The 20,527-nt window shown below is 38.6% G+C and overlaps 1 protein-coding gene and 1 non-coding gene across 6 annotated transcripts in view; one reads left to right on the forward strand and one right to left on the reverse strand.

The window, feature by feature from the left end:
• The window catches only part of Zfand6 (zinc finger AN1-type containing 6), a 73,071-nt gene that overhangs the window by 44,427 nt on the left and 8,117 nt on the right, over positions 1 to 20,527 (forward strand). For 3 of the 5 annotated variants that reach the window (XM_052159276.1, XM_052159275.1, XM_052159289.1), the window contains 3 exons: positions 12,072 to 12,242; positions 12,501 to 12,609; positions 13,738 to 13,838. In XM_052159276.1, coding sequence (XP_052015236.1) covers positions 12,089 to 12,242; positions 12,501 to 12,609; positions 13,738 to 13,838 — 364 coding nt within the window. In that variant the 5' untranslated portion in view covers positions 12,072 to 12,088. Of the gene's footprint in view, positions 1 to 10,319; positions 10,423 to 12,071; positions 12,243 to 12,500; positions 12,610 to 13,737; positions 13,839 to 20,527 lie in introns of all 5 variants that reach the window. The other 2 variants (XM_052159280.1, XM_052159298.1) reach the window with 2 other exon arrangements.
• LOC127676538 (small nucleolar RNA SNORA38) lies at positions 8,193 to 8,348 on the reverse strand. Its single transcript, XR_007976009.1, has one exon. It is a non-coding gene; the product is annotated as a small nucleolar RNA SNORA38 (small nucleolar RNA).

The following is a 20,527-nucleotide window of genomic DNA, read 5'->3' on the forward strand; positions in this document are numbered from 1 at the left end:
ATAATCCATTCCCTGGTGCTTAAGCATTCAAATATGAGCCAATGGGGGTGATTCACACTTAAACCACCACAGTGACTCACAGCCATCTTGAACTCTAGTTCCAGGAGATCCAGCATTCTCTTCTGATATATGTATGATTTCAGGACTAATCATTTTGTATCCAGTAGTCAGTTGGTGTGTTTTGCCCTGGGGAAGACTATTAGTCCTGCTGTCACTATTTCTTAGTTGAGAACTAACACAAAAGAGCACAAAGTAGTTCTTTGTGTAGGAATTAAGGCCTTATGGGCTTTTTCCCATTCATGTTGGAGAGACTTTATGGATTTAGGTTTTAATATTGCTAGGTGACAGGACAACATCCATGATCCTCTAGGTCTTACAGTCTTTCTGCGTTCTCTTCTACAATACTCCTTGAGCCTTAGGTGCAGGAATGTTTTGTAGATATATCCAGTGGGACTCCATGACTCTGCATTTTGATTGGTTATGGTTTTCTGTAATGGTTTCCATCTGAGCAACATGCTCACATAGCTACCCATATCTCTAGCCTCGATTAACTTTTATGAAGAGATAAAGATCCTTCCTACAAGTTTTAGAGCTAGCCAAGTTGGTAGAGTGATTGCCCAGTATGCATGAAGGCCCAGGGTTCCATCCCCAGCAACAGTTTGTAAGTGGGAGCTCATGTAATCCTAGCACTTGGGAGGTAGGGGGTAACAAGATTAAAAAATTTAGCCAAATAGCTATATGAGGCCTTAAAAATATAAAATGAATTTTTCAAGAAGAACTCCTGTCATTCATGTTAAGAGTATAGTGATAAAGTCTATTATAACAACTTCGGACACAATTCAGTGTTATCTCTAAGATGTCAGCTGTTTTATCCTCTCTTTTATGCTGCCAACTTATATTCCAACAGATTGAAAAAGACAAGTTCTTTGTTGTTTTATTTTTTGAGGCAAGGTCTTACTGTGTAGCACTGGCCATCCTGGAACTTGCTGTCTGATCTTCTTGCCCTAGTCTTCCCAGTACCATAATTCTGTCTTTGTGCTTCTGCACTGGGTGCTTTTTTGAAGTGGGGGTTTCACTATATTGTGTAGGGTGGCTTTGAACTTCGGTGGAAGTGATTCTCTTGCTTCAGCCTTCCAGTATCTAGAAGTACAGGTACATGATAGGGCTATAAATTGTTATTGTCTTGAAAGAAGTTTTAATCTCCTTAAACTCAGAAAGGGTCTCAGGGACTTCCCCCATGCTCCACAGCTAGGCTTTGCATACTTGGTTTAGCCAATAGCTTGAGAGATTAGGTTGAATCCTAAGTATTTTTATCTGTAATAAAATATATAAAATTCATTGTACAAAATTCTGAGAAGTTTAGAGAAAGGTGTTACTGAACTGAAGAACTTAAGCAAGGCAGTCATTCACAAAAGTGGTAAACTAAATTAGAGATTTACTTAAAATGGTGTCAGAGTTGAAGGAGGTGAAGGGATCTCCTTAAAGATATATAGAAGGAGGAGATGAAGCCACCAGTGCGCTAAATGGCTACATGGAAGTTGGATGGTTAGAACCTTTAAGGTCAAAGAGGAAATGAAAGGGTATGGATCTTGTGTAGTACAAGCCATACTTCTATATTTTGGATTTTGTGGGGCAAGGATGTTTTGAGAAACAGATAAAAATCTACGAATGAGGCAGCCACTGGGGAGCTCTGACTTTTGTGTAAGAGAAGATATTGAGTGACTTTATGTAGGTAAGCACTGATTTATTTTTGAAGACAATTGTTATGAATCTGTTTTGAGAGCATGGAGCTAGCTGTTGAATGGAGCTCTCAGCTGCCTCTCAGTGAGCCTGTCTTTATGACTCAGCAGCGAGCTTCCCCAGTAACAAGCATATGGATAGACATCATGGCCTGCAGTGAGCAATCAGTGGTCTTTGGGTTAATTATAAATGAGAAAAACATGAATCTTAATCTTGCATTATTCCACATTTTTTTTAAAAAAAATGTTAAATCCAGATAAATTGCCAGTGAAGAACAAAATAACCACGTCTAGAAGTATAAAATAATATCTTCATGACCTTGGAATAGCTGGTGGCTTATTAAATAGCATCTAAGTTAACTTAGTATCACTATGATGAGATATCTGGTAGACAAACTTTCAGAAAGAAAATTTATTTTGGCTCACAGTTTCAGGGTACCTCAGTCCATCATGGTAGGGAAGTTCATGGGATTAGAGTGTGTTATAGGTCCCTCAAATCACAGTGGACCAGGAAGCAAAAACTATAAGCCTGAAACCAGGGGCTTGGTATCACCTTCAAATGCCTGTCCCCAAGGAACCATTTCTCCAGCTAGGCCCTATTTCCTAAAGGTTCTACAGCGTCCCAAAACAGTGTCACCTGACAGGCCAGGGAACACATATTTAAAGCATCAGCTTGTAGAATCAAACTACACTTAAGGCACATAGAAAAGACAAGGCACATATAGGGGAAAATATATGCAAAAAAGTAATACAACAGAAAACAGGCAGTGAAGACAGAAGAGGATGCCCAGTAGCCAGTCAGAGCATGCAGTGATGGTGATGCTATAAGGTGGCTCTGAGATAAGACACAGAATATTTAAATAGAAGGGTTAATTTCTCAGGGGTTCTGAAGCCAGCTAATACAGTCCAGGTAGTAAAAAGCAAAGAGTACCATTGTCTTGATTTTAGAGTCCGGAAATCAGAAATGAGGTTATTGCTGAACATCCCAAAGCTTGCTAAGCCTCTGTCTTTTAAGGCTCACCTGATTGATCCAGGGTGAGATCTCCTCAGATTCTTAATCTGTTTCAGAAAATACTTAGAGATTCAGGGAATAGGGTATGGACATCTTTATACTGGACATACAGCTTAATTTAAGAAAGACAGTATTGAGGATAGGTAAGCTCAGGAATATCCAGGGGCTTTTACTTCCAGGAAAGTGTAAAGATGTGTAACTGCTTTGGGAAACCGTTTAGTGTTCTTTGCTGAAGTTGAAAGTCCGCATCCCTATGATAAGATATTCCCACTCTTAGGTATATACTCAGACTTAAGTACGGACACATTTTAACCAGAAGCTACATAAATAATATTCCCAACAGCTGTGTTTCTAGAAGATCTAGACAAGAAAGTTTTAAAATCCCCATCAATATTAGATAGTCCTTTACACCATGAAATATTCTGTATAGGGATAAGAATACACCAAAATTACATAAAGAGCATAGTTGAATTTCACAGTATTAGGTGTTATATAATTCCTTTTCAGAAGTTTAAGAGCCAGAAAAGCTACTAAGTATAGCATGTATTCAGGCACGAGCACACACATACACTGGACACTTCCCCACCTTGCCCCTTACTGTTGGCCTTGAACTTGCAGAGCTGGGAATAGAGGTATGTATCATGTCCAACTACAGTGGCCCTTGTGATGAGATTTATCATCCCTGCTTATAGAAACTTCCCTGTAGCAGTAGCTGGGTAAGTGCGGGTTATACTAGAACATGTCTAGCATTGATGTAATTATATGTAGGAATGCTGTGCTTTATATTTGCTAGGAAAATATCCCCAGAGATCTTATCCATATGTTAGGTAGATTCAATGGCCTTTTTGTTTTTCAGTGCAAGCAACAGCAGGAAAGACAACTCGACTTAGGGATCTGGGGACTGCTATGCAGAGAGTTATCAAGTCTACAGTACAGTAGGAACTTTAACCTAAGCCCCTGTTCTTTCATCTGAGTGAGCAGCTTTCTTCCCAAGTGCTTTCTGTCAAGGTGTGTTTTCCATTTGATTTGTCACCTTCCTGGTTATCCTGCAGACTATCTCAACAAATCTCTGTCTCTCTCTGTCTGATTTTCTCTCTCTCTCTCTCTCTCTCTCTCTGTGTGTGTGTGTGTGTGTGTGTGTGTGTGTGTGATTCTCTTGTTTTCTCTTGTTCATTCTCACATGGATATGGAGATCCTGATGCTCAGAACTCTTAGAATTACTATGTGTCACATACCGTTAATTTTTATAGTAAGGGGTACCTTAGATTCTATTTTGCTATCTCCTGGAAACCTTTTTTTTTTTTTTTTAAATACAATAACAGAGAACTAGCCAACTCTGGGTGGTTAGCTTTCTAGTGACTAAAGAGACAGCTGGGCATGGTGGTACACACCTTTAATTCCAACACTCAGGCAGAGGAAAATGGATTTCTATGAGTTTAAGGCCAACCTGGTTTACTTACTGAGTTCCAGGCCAGCCAGAGCTACTGTAAAGACAGATAGGAGGGACTTTCTCAGAGTTTGTACTAGACCAGTAGCACACTACAATTGACATTTTTATTTAATTTGCTACATTATATATGCCCCCCCACATGCCTAACTTATTTTTAAATTACTAGTAAAGGTTCCAAAGTCAGAAAACCAAATTCAGGTTCAAAAACTCTGGTCAGTGCTCAAGAGATGACTCTGATTCAAAAGCCTCCAGGTCGGTTCCTAACACCCATGTGGCAGCTCAAAGCCATCTGTAACCCCAGGTCCAGGGGATCCAATGCCCTTCTGGCCTCTACAAGCACCAGGCACACACCACATGTCTTAACGTGTGTGTGTGTGTGTGTGTGTGTGTGTGTGTGTGTGTGTGTGTGTGTCTGTCTGTCTGTCTGTCTGTCTGTCTGTCTGTCTGTCTGTCATTTTTTTAAAACTACTGCTAGGAGAGGAAGGGTCCAAAGAGTATGTATATAGCATCTGGTGAGTTGAGCATGCACCAGTGGATTGAATGGTCATACATCCAAGATTGTTTGGCCAGCACAAATTGGTGTTGATAAGGGTAGGGAGTAACTCAAAGTTGAGTGGAGTGGAGTTGGGGAAGGTGGGTGAATCAAAAACACTCTGTACAAAATTCTCAAAAGAACAAGTGTGTGTGTGTGTGTGTGTGTGTGTGTGTGTGTGTGTGTGTGTGTGTTTTAATGTGTTGGATAGGTAAAACATGTATTCTCAGAGCATCAATCCCAGGGTAGGTTAGTGACATGTCCAAATTCTTTCAAACAAGAAAAGGGCAAGGTCGTGAATTGTGCTGTTGCTAACTTACTCCAAAAGTATTCTCAGTTTTACCCAGTATACTTTGTGTGGAAAGTAGGCTAAGCTGGGTATGTTATACAGAACATGAATGATTGGTTAAGATTATATACACATATAATATATATATTCTGACAAACAATAAGACTGAGCCAGTAGGCCGACATATAGAGGCCATCCTAAAGAGGTAAGCCTGCCTAGAGAGCTTCAATTTTGAGAACATGAGCTCACTCTGTGAGGTCTTCTTATTTCACTTGGAAACCTGGAATTTTTATGTGACATTCACTAAGTTTTGAAGATTAATAGCTACATAATTTTAATATCTGCTGGCCAACCAGACAGGGCTGAGTAAGAGTAAATTGGCATTTTACAGGTTTTCTGGACTGACTCCTCACTATAAACTATTTTTTCCTTGTTTCCTTTAGATCAAGGCAGGAAAACAGTAGGGGTATGTATGCATGCATGCATTTTATAACCAATTTAAGCTGCTAGGCATCTGTTCTGAATAACATTTCCATATTACTTTCACAATAATAAGATGTGGCTAGTCAATAAATATTTCATAAGATTCATATGGGTGTAAAAGGGCTATGAACAAGCTTCATGCAGCTGGGATGTGAATTGCTGGGTTGCCTATGGTAAGATTTAAGCATCCTAAAGAGTGCCACAAGCAGCTTTCTAAGGAATGCAAGAGAGGCTGATTTCCTGAAATAGATAGGACTGTTGGACAGAGTGCCACAGCAGACAACATCTACAGGAAAGGAGAAGCAAGAGCTAGGAATGAGCAGTCTGGATGGAGCAAAGGACTGGCCCTTCTGAGTTGGAGCAGTGATGGAGCTTTAGCTGTGTGGTTGGCACTGTATGCATCATTTAATGTGTTGGATAGGTAATGCTTGTATTCTTAGAGCATCAACCCTAGAGTAGGCTAGTGATATGTCTAAACTCCTACAAACAAGAATAGGGCAAAGTTGGGAATTGAGCTGTTGCTGACTCCAAGAGTATTCTTATTTTACACAGTATACTTTCTGTGGAGAGTAGGCTAAGCTGGGTAAGTTATGCAGAACGTGAGTGGTTGAGTACTCTTCAAGGGCAGTTACTGTACAATAATAACTCAGCGTAGGTGTGCCAGGAGAGCTGACGTCTGTAGACCTGAGAGCAAGATAGTAAAACAAACTAGTGCAGTCGTTGTGTTCGTAGAACTTAAGCTCCAGGCTCCTCATCCCTACCTACTTGAAGGGACGAAAATCAGCATTGGAATGGGAAGTAAAATAGCATGAGATTCCTAGATGAAATCACTGGAACTGGTGAGTTCACTGTATGAAATGGAGCAAAGACATGTCTTAGAATTAATTGTCTCTTTGTTCATTGCTGTTCTTTTGTAGGAATTTTAATTTGTAATGAATTTTCTTGGCATTCTCAGATTATGCAATCTTGAATTTTTATATAGATAAGGACTTTGTTAGGGGGAAAGACAAAACGGAAAAATTAATTATTTTGAGTACAGTAGGTTGTAGCTAAAATTATCTAAGACTGAACAATTGAGTAAAGTTTAAACTAATTTTAAGTGCAAATAATAAAAATTCACGAATGTCTCAAAATTAGGTTTATTTTAAATACAACAGTCTATCATCTTTCTAATTGTTTAATATGAAAAAACTGATAAGTGGATATTAGTTCAGAAGCTCTGAGTACCCAAGACACAATTCATGTATCAAATGACTCCCAAGAAGGAAGGAAGGAAAGGTCCCTGGTCCTGGAAAGGCTTGATCTAGCATTGTAGGGGAGTGCCAAAACAGAGAAGTAGGAGGGGGTTGATTGGAGAACGGGCAGATGGAAGAGAGCTTATGGGACTTTTAGGGAGGGGGGAACCGGAAAAGGGAAAATCATTTGGAATATAAACAAAGAATATAGAAAATAAAAAATTAAAAGAAAAATATTAAGAGATTGATTTGTGGGCTAAAGAGATGGCTCAGTGATTTAAGAGCACTGGCTGTTCTTCCAGAGGTCCTGAGTTCAATTCCCAGCAACCACATGGTGGCTCACAACCATCTATAATGGGATTTGATGCCCTCTCTGACCACTCACTGGGGTCTCATAATAACATCTTGCAGAGTTGTTTAGAAATAAATGGCATAAGGACAAAACAACAGTCCCACAGTAAGTTCTGAGTAACTGTGACTTATTAGCAAGCATAGATTATGATTTTTGACTGTGACAAGTCTGTTCAACCCTTTGGATTCAGTTCATGAGCTGTTTTATTACTGTACTGTGTGTGCTAGGCAGTGTTCACTCAGGGGTCACTGGTCTTCTCCTTGGATTTGCAGCTGCAGAGTCCCACAGTGCATAAGTAGGAAGAATTGATCTGCCTTCTTCTACCCATTTTACTCCCAGTCATTTCAGTGCCAGATTTATGCCCTGCAAGTTGTTCACCTACCAGAAAAGGCAAAGGAGTGAAGAAGGGCTGACCTGGGGTTTTTCCACAGTACCCTTGCTGTGCCACTGCCTTCACAGAAATTGTTACACTTTATGATTTTTTTTAATCATTTTGAATCTTTACCAAAGGTACTTTTTCAGTGTTTTAAAAATGAATAGGTGTGGTTGAATCTTTTTATAAGTAATTCCTACTGTGTCTCCCGAATTCTGAAAAATTACTGCCTGCTACTGTGAAGGACAGCTTGGCTTAGGAAATAGCTAGAGTTAGATGGCATTGCATTTCAGTGTTGGCTTTGAAGAGTGACAGAAAAGTCTAGTCATATTACTTTTATCTGTTTACCTAAGTATAGAAATATATCTCTCTCTTTTCAGGGCATTATAGCTTTCAGTTATATGCTTATCTATATCAGAAGGAAAAACTCCTTTATTATATCTTACTTTAATCTCTTCCTTAGTGACATGGTATAGTAACACTTTGGACCTGTGTTTTTACATTGTGTTTTCTCTATTATACATCTCAGGGAATCTTGTTAGGTACTCTTCCCACCCCCAAGCATAAAATTTTAAGTCCAGAGATAGTGCTGTATAAGTCAGTTTTGTGCCTCTTTTTACACACACTGTCTGTTAGCCCCCTTGAAGTGCTGTGCCTGTGTTGAAAAATGTACATTTAATAGCAATGAATTCTCAGAATGTTGGTTCCAGAATCTTTTCTTTTTTACCTCTGTGGGATAGTTGATCCTGAACATGGGGGGGGGGGGGGGGGGGGGGGGAGGCGGCGAGCTGGTCCCAGACCTTTCCAAATTCACCGCATTTCTTTGCCTAGGATTCTTACCTGTCCAAGGACAGGGAACAAAAAACATGCCTTTGTAGGAGGATTGGTTCCAGAATCTTAATGCTTTCTAAAATCAATGAGTATCATGAAAGTATCATGAAGAGATTTTGTTTTAAATATTATATTTAGTGCTATTTAGCATATGACAGCTAAAACTGAGGGGAAAATTTAATACTAACTCATTGTAAATGTTTTAATGGAAAGTGCACCAACCTCTCCTTACACAATTCTTAGTGATAAAAGGCTTATTAATAAAACAAGATTTTAGTGGTTGCATTGAATTTAATATACACAGTGCCATAAAGAAAATCTGGGCTCTTATAGTTGAAAAAAGAATGTTTTAATAACCTTTCTAGATGATAAAAGATGGTGTTCTCTGATACTTCACCAAAACTTGACAGTTCATAGTTTCTTCAGGGATGATTGCAGCTTAGAGTCTGGTAGCATATAAAACCTCTTTGTCTTCTTGTTGGCATGCCTTTCCATGAATGACTCTTTTGTTCATGAGTGATTTGGTACTGATATACATGGGGTACTTGGTTCACTGACTTAAGGAGGTCTTTAAATGTTGGATCAGTATCATTCAGTTGATGCCACTAATCTTACTAAAACACTCAAAATATTGGAGACTTATTTAAGCCCTTTTCCGTCTGAATGCTTGAATGCTATCCTTGGTAGTGGCTACTTACAGTTGTTTGTTTGAATAACAGGCACACTCACTTTGTTTTTAGAAAATGTCTGCCATATACTCAAGTCTTTATGGAGTCATTCTTTTAAATAAAGTTGTCCATTAAAAGGGTAATTCAGTCACCACAATTCAAATAGTTACACAACTACTTTTTCTTTAGACGTATTTCTCCAAAAGGTAGAAATACTTTATAGGTGACCCTCACCCCAGTTGGTCACACAAAATATTAAAAAGGTGTAGCGGCACATGCTTGTGACTCCAGAAAAATCCATTCTTTTTTTTAAAAAAAAAAAAAGTGTGTTGCTTAGGGGAGATTTAACAAATAAATTGATTTTGCTTTCATTGCATTTGGGGGTAGCCCATGAAAGGTACTGGCTGAAACACCGCTCACTGCTTTTGCACCACTGCAGAAGGATCATTGACAGCATGTGTTGTGTTGTGTTTTAAGGCAGGTAACTTGTTAATGTTTTTTGAGGACAGTGTTGACCTCCATACAAGCTCATGGACTTTTAAAACCTGGACTTTGCTATAGCCAGGCTATCTGGAAGAATCCCAGCTCCATTCCTTCCCTTTATCATGGTGAGCAGTCATCCTGATTTTTAAAAACTAGGCAAACACAAAGATCACAGGGCTATGGAGATGGTTCAGTGGTTCAGTGGGCGATGGTAGAGTGTTTGGTACACAAGCATGAGGATCTGGTGAGATCCCCTGCAGTCGCATAAAAAGCACAAAGGGAAAATGCATCCTGTGTAAGCCCAGTGCTAGGAACGCACAGACAGAAGAATCCCCGGCACTGACAAGCCATCCTGTCTAGCTGTGTCGGAACCCCAGGTTCTGTGGAGCTGTTTCTAAGGATAGGGTTGAAAGTGACTGAGGAGAACACCGTTCTAGTTTAACCTCTGGCATCAACATAGTTGTGCATGCAGAATGAGCATGCACCTACACACATATATTAACACATACACACTCAAAAGAGAATAGACCAGTGTCCCTCAGGGACACCTACCCATCAAACAGCTTCTCTACATTGTAATTGTCTTTTAATTTGACATGAATATACAGGACTGCAGAAGAGAGATGACTGATACAACAGGTAATATTCTCTGTCTCTGTCTCTCTTCTTCCCCCCTTCTGTCTCTGTCTCTCCGTCTTGCCCCACCTCCACCCCAGTCACTCTGACAAGGATGGGATTCTGAAAGAACCAGTCAGGGAATGAAAAATAAGCTTGTCAGAATCTCAGGTTATATTCCCAGCTCAAGGTGTAAAATAGCATCCCTTAACAGTTGAGACCTTTTCTATTATTTGCTTTTGTTTTTCTGGTTTTAGGCAGAGTCACCCTAGGTAGCCCAGGCTGGCCTGGAACTCCTTGTACTTCAGATGAGTGACTAGGAATCCTCTAGATTCAGCCTTCCAAGTGCTGTCATTACAGGTATGCATTACCTTGTCCACACACAGCTAGGTCATTTCTTCTTTTCTTTCCTTTCCTTTTTTTTTCTTCATTTGTTTGTCTTGAGACAGGGTCTCCGTGTGTAACACTGACTGGCTAGAACTTGCTATGTAGACCAGGCTAGACAGTATCTCACAAAGATCTGCCTGTTTCTGCCTCTGAGTGCTGTGATTAAAGGAGTGCTCTACCATGGGAATCCTGGGACATTGCTTTCAATGGTAGATACTAAATCTGCAGCTTCTTCTTGTAATCCAGACAAAGGGCCTTGTGGTTATTGGTTATTATTAAACTTGATACATCTTTACCCTGAACAATCTTCAAAACATTCAGATGGAGAAAGCTAGTTCCTGTGAACAGTGAGTGCTTTCCTTAGGTGTTTACCAAGTCAAGGCAATTTCAGTGACAATGCTTTTCTATTTTTGAGTATCCCTTTTCAGCCTGTAATAACCTTCCTTTAGAAGGAGTTCTTTTTAATAAGCCTGCTATTACTGTTTTCTGCCATGGGTTGTTTGTGCCAAGTCACCAGTTGCTTTCTGGAAGAAATAGCTTGTGAAATTCTTCCATCTGCTTTGATTGATCATTACCTTCAAGTGGTTCCCAAATACTTCCCGGGTCCCAGCATGCAGTGACTAGTGTTTCTGTCCTAGTCGATTTTAGGTTTACTCTTTAAAATTATAAATGCTTTAAAAAGTAAACATTTTTCTTAATTAGGCAAATAGTATCTTCACAATTGAGAAAAATATTAAAGTAAGGCATGTATCAGAAAGCTTAGAATTGCTATTCTTGGATGTATTTTCTACTGCTCTTTTATAATTAATAACTGTTCTGTTAGCACTATTTAACAACATACACAGTTCACTGTGTACATTTTTTCCCTGAGAAACTCATTTAAAATGTTAGTGATTCTGGAATTTTTTGTCAATAATATTAGTATTTTATTTTAATGTTGGACATTCAGGGTGTTTTCAGTTTTCCTACATTATAAATATGGCATGAGATATCTTCATGTATTCTTTGTTCTTTTTCTGATTATACAATAGATATTCTATAGATTATCAAGCTTAAGGAAAAAAAAAAGGCTGGTTTAGAGTATTTGTCTTCTACAGGACTCTTGAGGTGAATTGCTAAATTATCTTCCAAAATGATTAAATCCCATTTCTCATTTCACCAACATTCTGCCTAGTTCTCCATATTCCAAAGAACAAAAATTACATTAGGTGGTAATCTTTAAACATAATAAATCACACGTTAATACAGACTTGAACAAAACTTTAAATAGCTAGAAATTAAATCGTATAACTTATAGCAAAATTTAAAGTGTTGCTCATTATTTTAAAAGTCCAAACTAAAGTTAATGTTTGGGTGGTACAAAATCTTCAGAAAGAGGTTGCTTCCTCTGGGGAAGTTTTATACTTTCTGAGCCAGCACAGACCTGCTTAGAGAGAGTAGCTTGAAGGAGGAGTTCCCCAAGCGTCCTTTGTTCTTTACCTCGCCCTGTGTTTAGGGACCGTGTAGCGTAGTTAGGGAAAGAGCATATAGGTGGGCTTCTATTCATTATAGAGAGCAGATTTGGATAATGTAACACTGAAGTCTTGTGTTGGAATTCTTTACAAATTGTTTGAAAATTTCAGGTGTGCAACAGAAGAACATGGCTCAAGAAACTAATCACAGCCAAGCACCTATGCTTTGCTCCACTGGCTGCGGATTTTATGGAAACCCTCGTACAAATGGCATGTGTTCAGTATGCTATAAAGAACATCTTCAAAGACAGAACAGTAGCAATGGTAGAATAAGCCCACCTGGTAAGTAATCCAGTTGAAGCACAGTAGTGCTCCTGACAACACACGGGGTATATGCACTACCTCCTTTCACTTTCTGTCATATATACAGTGCTATATTCATATCACTAAAACAGAATTTAAAAAACTAAGCAAAACAGGTCAGGGATACTAAAGAAGGGAAACCTATACAGTATGTTTCATGGGGAATTGATCTTCCTTTTTTTTTTGATCAGGCCTTGGGCTATTAGAATACTAACCTGCAATGTGGTTATGTTGCAGCAGCTTCTGTCAGCAGTCTGTCTGAATCCTTACCAGTACAGTGCGCAGACGGCAGTGTCCCAGACGCTCAGTCAGCGCTAGAGTCTACGTCTTCATCTATGCAGCCAGGGTAAGGTGACTTTCTGAAAGAGTATTGACCTTACGATAGTTTTTAATCACTTCACTGAGGGATGCTTTAAAGCTTCTGCAGGATTTCCTGGCCTAGAATTCTATCGACTACTTGCTACTCACTAGTTACAAGATGCTTTGTACTGTTCTTTGTTGAAGGAGAACTCTTTCAAGTCCTCAGTCCCTTTTTCAGACAACTTTTCCTTTATTCTTCACACTGCGTACTGATCTGCTGCTGATGTTCCTCTAAAGTTAGTTCTTCACACTGTAGTCCTTGGTCTACAGGTATTGGTGTCTTGACTCAGAAGAGACTTGGCTCAGATTCTTTTTTTTTATCATGAGGCACTACTAATTTTTCTGTTTTATAATTTATTTTTGCTTTTAGCTCTGAAGTTAAGAGATAGAGGGATACATATAGAAATACATGTTTTAACTTCTGAAAGTCATGTTGCATGCCCATATAATCAGACTTGAGAAACAGAGGCAAGAAGACTGGGAGTTCAAGGCTAGGCCAAACTATACAGATAGTTTAAGGCTTCTCCTGTGCATGGTAGGAAGGAGGGAAGAAATTACTTTTTTCCATCTTATTCTGTTATAAACTAGGCTATTAAGTTTTTTGCATTGTGCTTCCTTTTTAAAAATTCATCATAGATGCTCATTAACAACTTTTTTAATGTTTCTAAAGCAAGGCTGCATTGTGCTAGTTTTCCTTTAGAGTTTTCATGTGATATTTGGGAAATAAATAAATAAATGAATGAATGAATGAATGAATGAATGAATGAATGAATGCACTGTTGCTTTGGTTTCCAAAGAAAGCATCAGCTTCTAGCCCTAATCAGGTGGTTTCCAAGCCCCATGATCATGTGAGGTTACAGGTGTCTCTGTGTTCTACAGGAAGCGGTATTACTGTGTCCTTTTACTTTGTATGGATGTTTAGAAGATGATCTTTTCAAACTGAAATAATGTTGAGTGCAACAGCACTTACCTGAAGGAGTCAAGAAGAGGTTTTCGTGAGCCCAGGGCTTTAATACCATCCTAGGCAACAAAACAAGCCCCTGTCTCTAAATTTAGAAAACTAATTTTAAAAAACTTTATATTAAAAAATTAAAAATATCTTTTGCTTTTCTAGCCCTGTATCAAATCAGTCACTTTTATCAGAATCTGTAGCACCTTCCCAAGTGGACAGTACATCTGTGGACAAAGCAGTATCCGAGACAGAAGACCTGCAAGGTTTGTATATGATAGCATGTGTGTGTTTAACATTTGAGTTCTGTAGGCCAGGTACTAGCCTAGATGTGGGTATTTATAACAGTAGCTGCTTATTGTATATGCTTTGTTAGTTTTGTTATGAGAAGAGTACTTTATATTCTCAAATATTTATTTGACTAGAATGTTGGGAATCTATTTTCCACTTATAATTAGATCAGAGTAAAGAGAAGGTTCAAATCTGATATAATTAGAGTGAGCAATAGAAGTATTATACTATTATGTTCTGTTGTGTTAAGACAGTTAAATACCAAACACTCCTCTCCACTGGGACTGCTGGCTTGCAGGAACCTTGCTGATTTTGGTTTTGACTGATTCTCAGAGAGGCTTTTCTTCTTAGTTCCCAGGTGCTTCTCTCCCCCGTGTGAACTACAGTGCAGTGATCATATCCAGCTCCTTGCACTTGTAGTGTGGCACCCCAAGGTCTCACTCTGGTTCCATGGATTCAAGTGACCCAAGAACTCTGAGAAACTTATCTGAAGGCATTTGCAGTGGGGAGGCATTTAGGTTTCTAATCTCTGCTAGGCTGTTTCTAATCCAGCTAAGGGAGCATACTGTGCAAAGATAAGGTTCTATGATACCATGGCAGGGTTTAAGGAGGCAGCACACTGACTCTACATCATGTATGGTATAGGTATCCTGGTAACAGATGATCTGGAATATTCACTTTGTTGATTATATTAAACAATATAGATATCCTTTATTTCCGGTCAGTACTGGACCAGATTTACCTATTTTGCAGATTTTGCAGCAGGAAGTAAATATACTATGTAACCAACATAAATATTTTAATCTAACCCACATATTACTATAAATTCATAGAGTATAATTAGTGAAAAATATTTTTGTAAATAGAAAAGTTTAAGGAAAGTAAGGATGATGGTGGGTTATGTGAGATACAGAAAAGGGGAAGTGTTGAGTTATAAAAACAAACAGGGCTACCAAAGCTTAGCTTTATTACAGTGACAGTGATGTTATTGCTTTTGACAGGGAGGCTAAGAGAAAGGTATTAATTATAGAAAAGTTTTTTTTTTAATATATAAGTTTATGTGTATGTATCTGTGTATGACCATGGCATGTGAGTACCAGAGGCCTCTGATCTCCCAGAGCTGAAGTTACATACAGCTGTCAGCTGCTCATGGTGGGTGCTGGAAATTGAACGTGGGTCCTCTGCAGGAGCAGGGTGTGCTTCTGAATGCTGAGCCATCTCTCTAGCCTGTTACAGAAAAATGATGTTGAGTGAGACAAAAGTGATAAATGTAAAATTTGAGAGAATATTTGGAAGGTGTAGATAGGTAAAAGAAAAGTGATGAGAATTGTTCCTGAATTTTAGACGGTCTGGTATAGGCTGCTAAAGTAAGAATAGAGTTTGAAAGCAAAGCGGGAAGGAAAGGAACAAGAAAACAGCCATCTGATCCTGATTAGTTTCAGGCCATAAACACCACCAACCAAGATCCCAGGAAAAAAAGAGCAAAGCTGCCACTCACTCAGGAGAGTGCCTTAAACAGAACATGTTTAAATTTCTGTGTGTGAAAAGAATTTGTAAAAACTAAAGGGTGTGATGGCACATGCCCTTGATCCCTGCAGCGGCAGGCAGATTTCTGTGAATTCAAGACCAGTCTGTTCTGCATGGTAAGTTCCAGGATAGCAAAGGTTACATAGTGAGACCTTGGCTCAGAAAAGGAAAATAACCAATATGAACAAACAAAAAGATTAAAGATGCAATTGAGAGTTGAACAGTTTGATAAAGAAAGGTATGTAAGCTAATAACACAACAATGTAGGTGCTTTACACCATTTTGATGTATGGAGAATACCAAAGTTTCTTCCAGCTCACCCTGAGTACATTAACCAAGAAAGTAGTTCATATTAGGAAGACTGCAAAATGTTTTTAAAAGTTAGACACTCTTCAAAAAGTGTGCTTTGAATGACATTTAGATAATACAAGTATAAACTTTCAAGTTCATTAATGACTTAGCATTCTTAATTTCAGCATAACAGAATCTTCGACAAATCAAATGTAAAATTCAGTTTCACCCAAGTTTAGGAAGGAGTTAATTTTCACCTTGTAAAGTATCTCAGTAGCATCCTTTGTGTGTGTGTGTGTGTGTGTGTGTGTGTGTGTGTGTGTGTGTGCGCGCGCGCTGATATATGTGTGGAAGCTGGAGCATAGGCTGTTTGTCTGTCAGATTCTGAGAGACTAATTAATGTTTACAGAATAAGCACTTTACAGACAGCTATCTCCTACCCTAAACAGCCTCCTTTAAAAACAAAAACAAAAACAAAAAAACATTTAACTTTTTTTTTTCTGAGGCAGGGTTTCTCTGTGTAGCCCTGGCTGTCCTGGAACTCACTCTGTAGACCAGGCTGGCCTCAAACTCAGAAATCCACCTGCCTCTGCCTCCCAAGTACTGGAATTAAAGGTATTCACCACCACTGCCTGGCCATTTAACTTATTTTTGAATTTAAAATATTTTGTTTTGTCAACACAAATGTAAATATGCTTCTTTATACATAGGTACTTAAAAGTAGACACACTTCCCCTATACATAACTTGCCTGCTGAACAAATCAGAGAATGATGCTTCATCGGTTCATCTATTGAGTGACAAATTGAGTGACAAAAAAGAGACAGAAAAGGCCTCTGCAGCACAGATACATGGTATAGGGAGCTGGGAACCTGGCACCAACTCTGTGTTCCCTCCACACAATAGTGTGATGCTTGTGAGCTGGGGTCTACTGTGTGCATCTGGCTGGCATGTCCAGTCCCCTTTCTTCCCCCAAGTAGGTAGGATGGGTTGGTTAGGCAAGCTACCTGGTATCCATGAGTATTCCACTATCACCTGGGCTTTCAGAATAGCATGTCCTCTGTATATAATGTCTATTCTGGTAGGATGCTTTCTGGTAAGTGGTGATGCATTCATTGGGCATGCTTACATGAAAATTTAGCCTATTGCTGTATGTTATTTAATTAACCTGTTTTTAAAAAGAAACCGTCTTAAAAAGATAGCAATAATTCCTCAAATTCTTAAAAATATAAGACTTCCTATTCACAAAAACTAGCTTAAAGACAAAATATATGTACATTTTGTATATTCAACAATACTGAACTAGACTGCCTTGCAGACAGAACTGAACTTCGGTCTTGGGTGATGCAAACCGAAAGAAGATGGGGCTTAGATATCTGAGCTACTGGTTTCATATCTTCCTGCTTCCCTGATAGTTTGGTGCTGCGATCTCATTAGTTTTCAGTTATGTCCACCTTATAAGAAATTTAGAATTATTCAGACCATAGATACAAACTAATTTGTACAAACAATAAAGGATATTTTTGTTTTGTATATTGCCCTATTGATTTGGGAGTTAAAGGAGACTTAGGATAGAAGATGGCTAAACCTTTTCAGTGTAGAATGAGTCAGCTTTTGGGAGGGTTGGACTGTCAAGGCAGGGAACCAGGATTCTTAGGGAGTGTTGTTAGGTCAGTAGCTCATGACAGCCAGAGGAGCTTTTGGCTAAAATTATTGGAGAGTTATTTAGGAAACTTTACATGCGGTAGAAATCAGGGATTTCATCTGATTTTGAAGAATGGGTAAAAACAGCCAAGATAGTTTTGAAAAAGTTACTATACTTAACAGTTCCCAGCTTCAAACTTTATTAAAAGATACAATAATGTAGACTCAAGTGCTGTTGTGAAGGTACTCATACAGATCAGTAGAATAGTATTGATAGTCCAGAAATACACTCAAAAGCTTAAGGGCAGTTTATATTAAACAAAAGTCTAGGGTCATCTAGTAAAAAAATGAAAGTCTGGCCATTTGCACTAAGGAGCCAGGTAACTTCACAGCCTTCAATGCACAGCCTGCCAGGAGAGAGTGATCTCCAGCAGTGCTTTCACTTCTGAGAGAGGTGGTAAGGTCTCCACCTTCTCTCTGGAAGGGACCAGCTGGGAGTGCATGTGGCGGACAATCAGTGGAACAGGTGGGACAGAGGTCTTCGGACTGCAATTTCCATCAGGGAGCCAAGCGGCTCCACAGCTTTCTATGCACAGATCCTGCCAGAAGAGAGTTGGTTTTCCAGGAGTACAGACACAGGCTTACAAGCCCAGAGGGGGGACAAGCTCCAGCCAGAGACAGCAAGACCAACTAACACCAGAGATAACCAAATGGTGAAAGGTAAGCACAAGAACCCCACCAACAGAAACCAAGGAAGGCTACTTGGCAACATCAGAACCCAGTTCTCCCACGACAGCAAGTCCCAGATACCCCAACACACTGGAAAAACAAGAATTGGATTTAAAATCATATCTCATGATGCTGATAGAGGGCTTCAAGAATGACTTAAATAACTCCCTTAAAGAAATACAGGAGAACATGGGTCAACAGGTAAAAGCCCTTAAAGAGGAAACACAAAAATCCCTTAAAGAAGTACAAGAGAACAGAAGCCCTTAAAAAGAATTACAGGAAAACACAAACAATCAAGTGAAGGAACTGAACAAAGCCATCCAGGATCTAAAAGTGGAAGTAGAAACAATGAAGAAATCACAAAGTGAAACAACTCTGGAGATAGAAAACTTTGGAAAGTCATAGATGCAAGCATCAACAACAGAATACAAGAGATAGAAGAAAGAATCTCAGGTGATGAAGATACCATAGAAAACATTGACTCAATAGTCAAAGGAAATGCAAAAAGCTTATAATCCAAAACATCCAGGAAATCCAGGACACAATGAGAAGACCAAATCTAATGATTATAGGTATAGAAGAGAGTGAAGATTTACAACTTAAAGGGCCAATAAATATCTTCAAAAAATCATAGAAGAAAACTTACCTAACTGTATGCCCATGAGCATACAAGAAGCCTGCAGAACTCCAAACAGATTGGACCAGACCAGAAAGTCCTCCCAGCACATAATAATCAAAACACCAAATGCACTAAACAAAGAATATTAAAAGCAGTAAGGGAAAAAGGGCAAGTAACTTATAAAGCAGACCTATCAGAATTACATCAGACTTCTCACCAGAGACCATGAAAGGTAGAAGATCCTGGGCAGATCTAATACAGACCCTAAGAGAATACAAATACCAGGCCAGACTACTATACCCAGCAAAACTCTCAATCACCATTGATGTAGAAACCAAGATATTCCATGATAAAACCAAATTTACAGCAGTATCTTTCCACAAATCCAGCCCTACAAAGGATAATAGATGGAAAACGCCAACACAAGGAGGGAAACAACAGCCTAGAAAAAGCAAGAAAGTAATCTTCCAACAAACTCAAAAGAAGATAACCACACAAACATAAAAATAACATCAAAAATATAGGAAGCAGCAATCACTATTCCTTAATATCTCTTAATATCAATGGACTCAGTTCCCTAATAAAAAGACAGACTAACGGAAATATTTTTCATGTAAATCTTCAATTTTATCAGAAAATGTTTGTAATTCCCCTTTCAATTAATTTATTAATTTTTTTATGTCTACCATTTTATCTGCATTATTTTTCATGATAATCTTCAATTTTAACGTTTACTATACATTTCTTCTATTTTATCAGAAATGTTTTCCATGTAAATCTCTTATTTTAGCACAAAGGTTTTTAATTCCCCCTTCAATTAAATTAGAAAGGTTTTTTATGTTTACCATTTTATCTGTATAATTTTCCATGAAATAGTAAATTTTAAAGTGTTTTTTTATATATTTCTTGAATTTTATCAGAAGTATTTTCCATGTAAATCTTCAGTTTTACCTGAAAATGTTTATAATTCCACTTTCAATCAACTTAAGAATTATTTTTATGCCTACCATTTTATCTGTATAATTTTCCATGATAATCTTCAATTTTAACATGTTTTTCTATATTTTTCTACAGTTTTATCAGAAATATTTTTCACGTAAATCTTCAATTCTATCATAAAATGTTTCTACTTCCTTTTTTTTAATTCGATATATTTTTTATTTACTTTTCAAATGATTTCCCCTTTTCAGGCCCCCCCCCCCCCGACTCCCCGAAAGTCACATAAGCTCCCTTCCCTCCCCTGTTCACCCATCCACCCCTTCCCACTTCCCTGTTCTGGTTTCGCCCTAACTGCTACACTGAGTCCTTCCAGAACCAGGGGCCACTCCTCCATTCTTCTTGTACCTCATTTGATGTGTGGGATTATGTTTTGGGTATTCCAATTTTCTAGGCTAATATCCACTTATTAGTGAGTGCATACCATGATTGATCTTTTGAGACTAGGTTACCTCACTTAGTAAGATGTTCTCCAGCTCCATCCATTTGCCTAAGAATTTCATGAATTCATTGTTTCTAATGGATGAATAGTACTCCATTGTGTATATATACATTTTTTGCATCCACTCTTCTGTTGAGGGATACCTGGGTTCTTTCCAGCTTCTGGCTATTATAAATAGGGCTGCTATGAACATATATCCTTATTACATGCTGGAGAATCCTCTGGATATATGCCCAGGAGTGGTATAGCAGGATCCTCCGGAAGTGATGTGCCCAGTTTTCTGAGGAACCACCAGACTGATATCCAGAGTGGTTGTACCAGTTTGCAACCCCACCAGCAGTGGAGGAGTGTTCCTCTTTCTCCACATCCTCGCCAATACCTGCTGTCTCCTGAATTTTTAATCTTAGCCATTCTGAC

This window comes from Apodemus sylvaticus, chromosome 1 (assembly GCF_947179515.1).
Source record: "Apodemus sylvaticus chromosome 1, mApoSyl1.1, whole genome shotgun sequence".
Taxonomy (NCBI): domain Eukaryota; kingdom Metazoa; phylum Chordata; class Mammalia; order Rodentia; family Muridae; genus Apodemus; species Apodemus sylvaticus.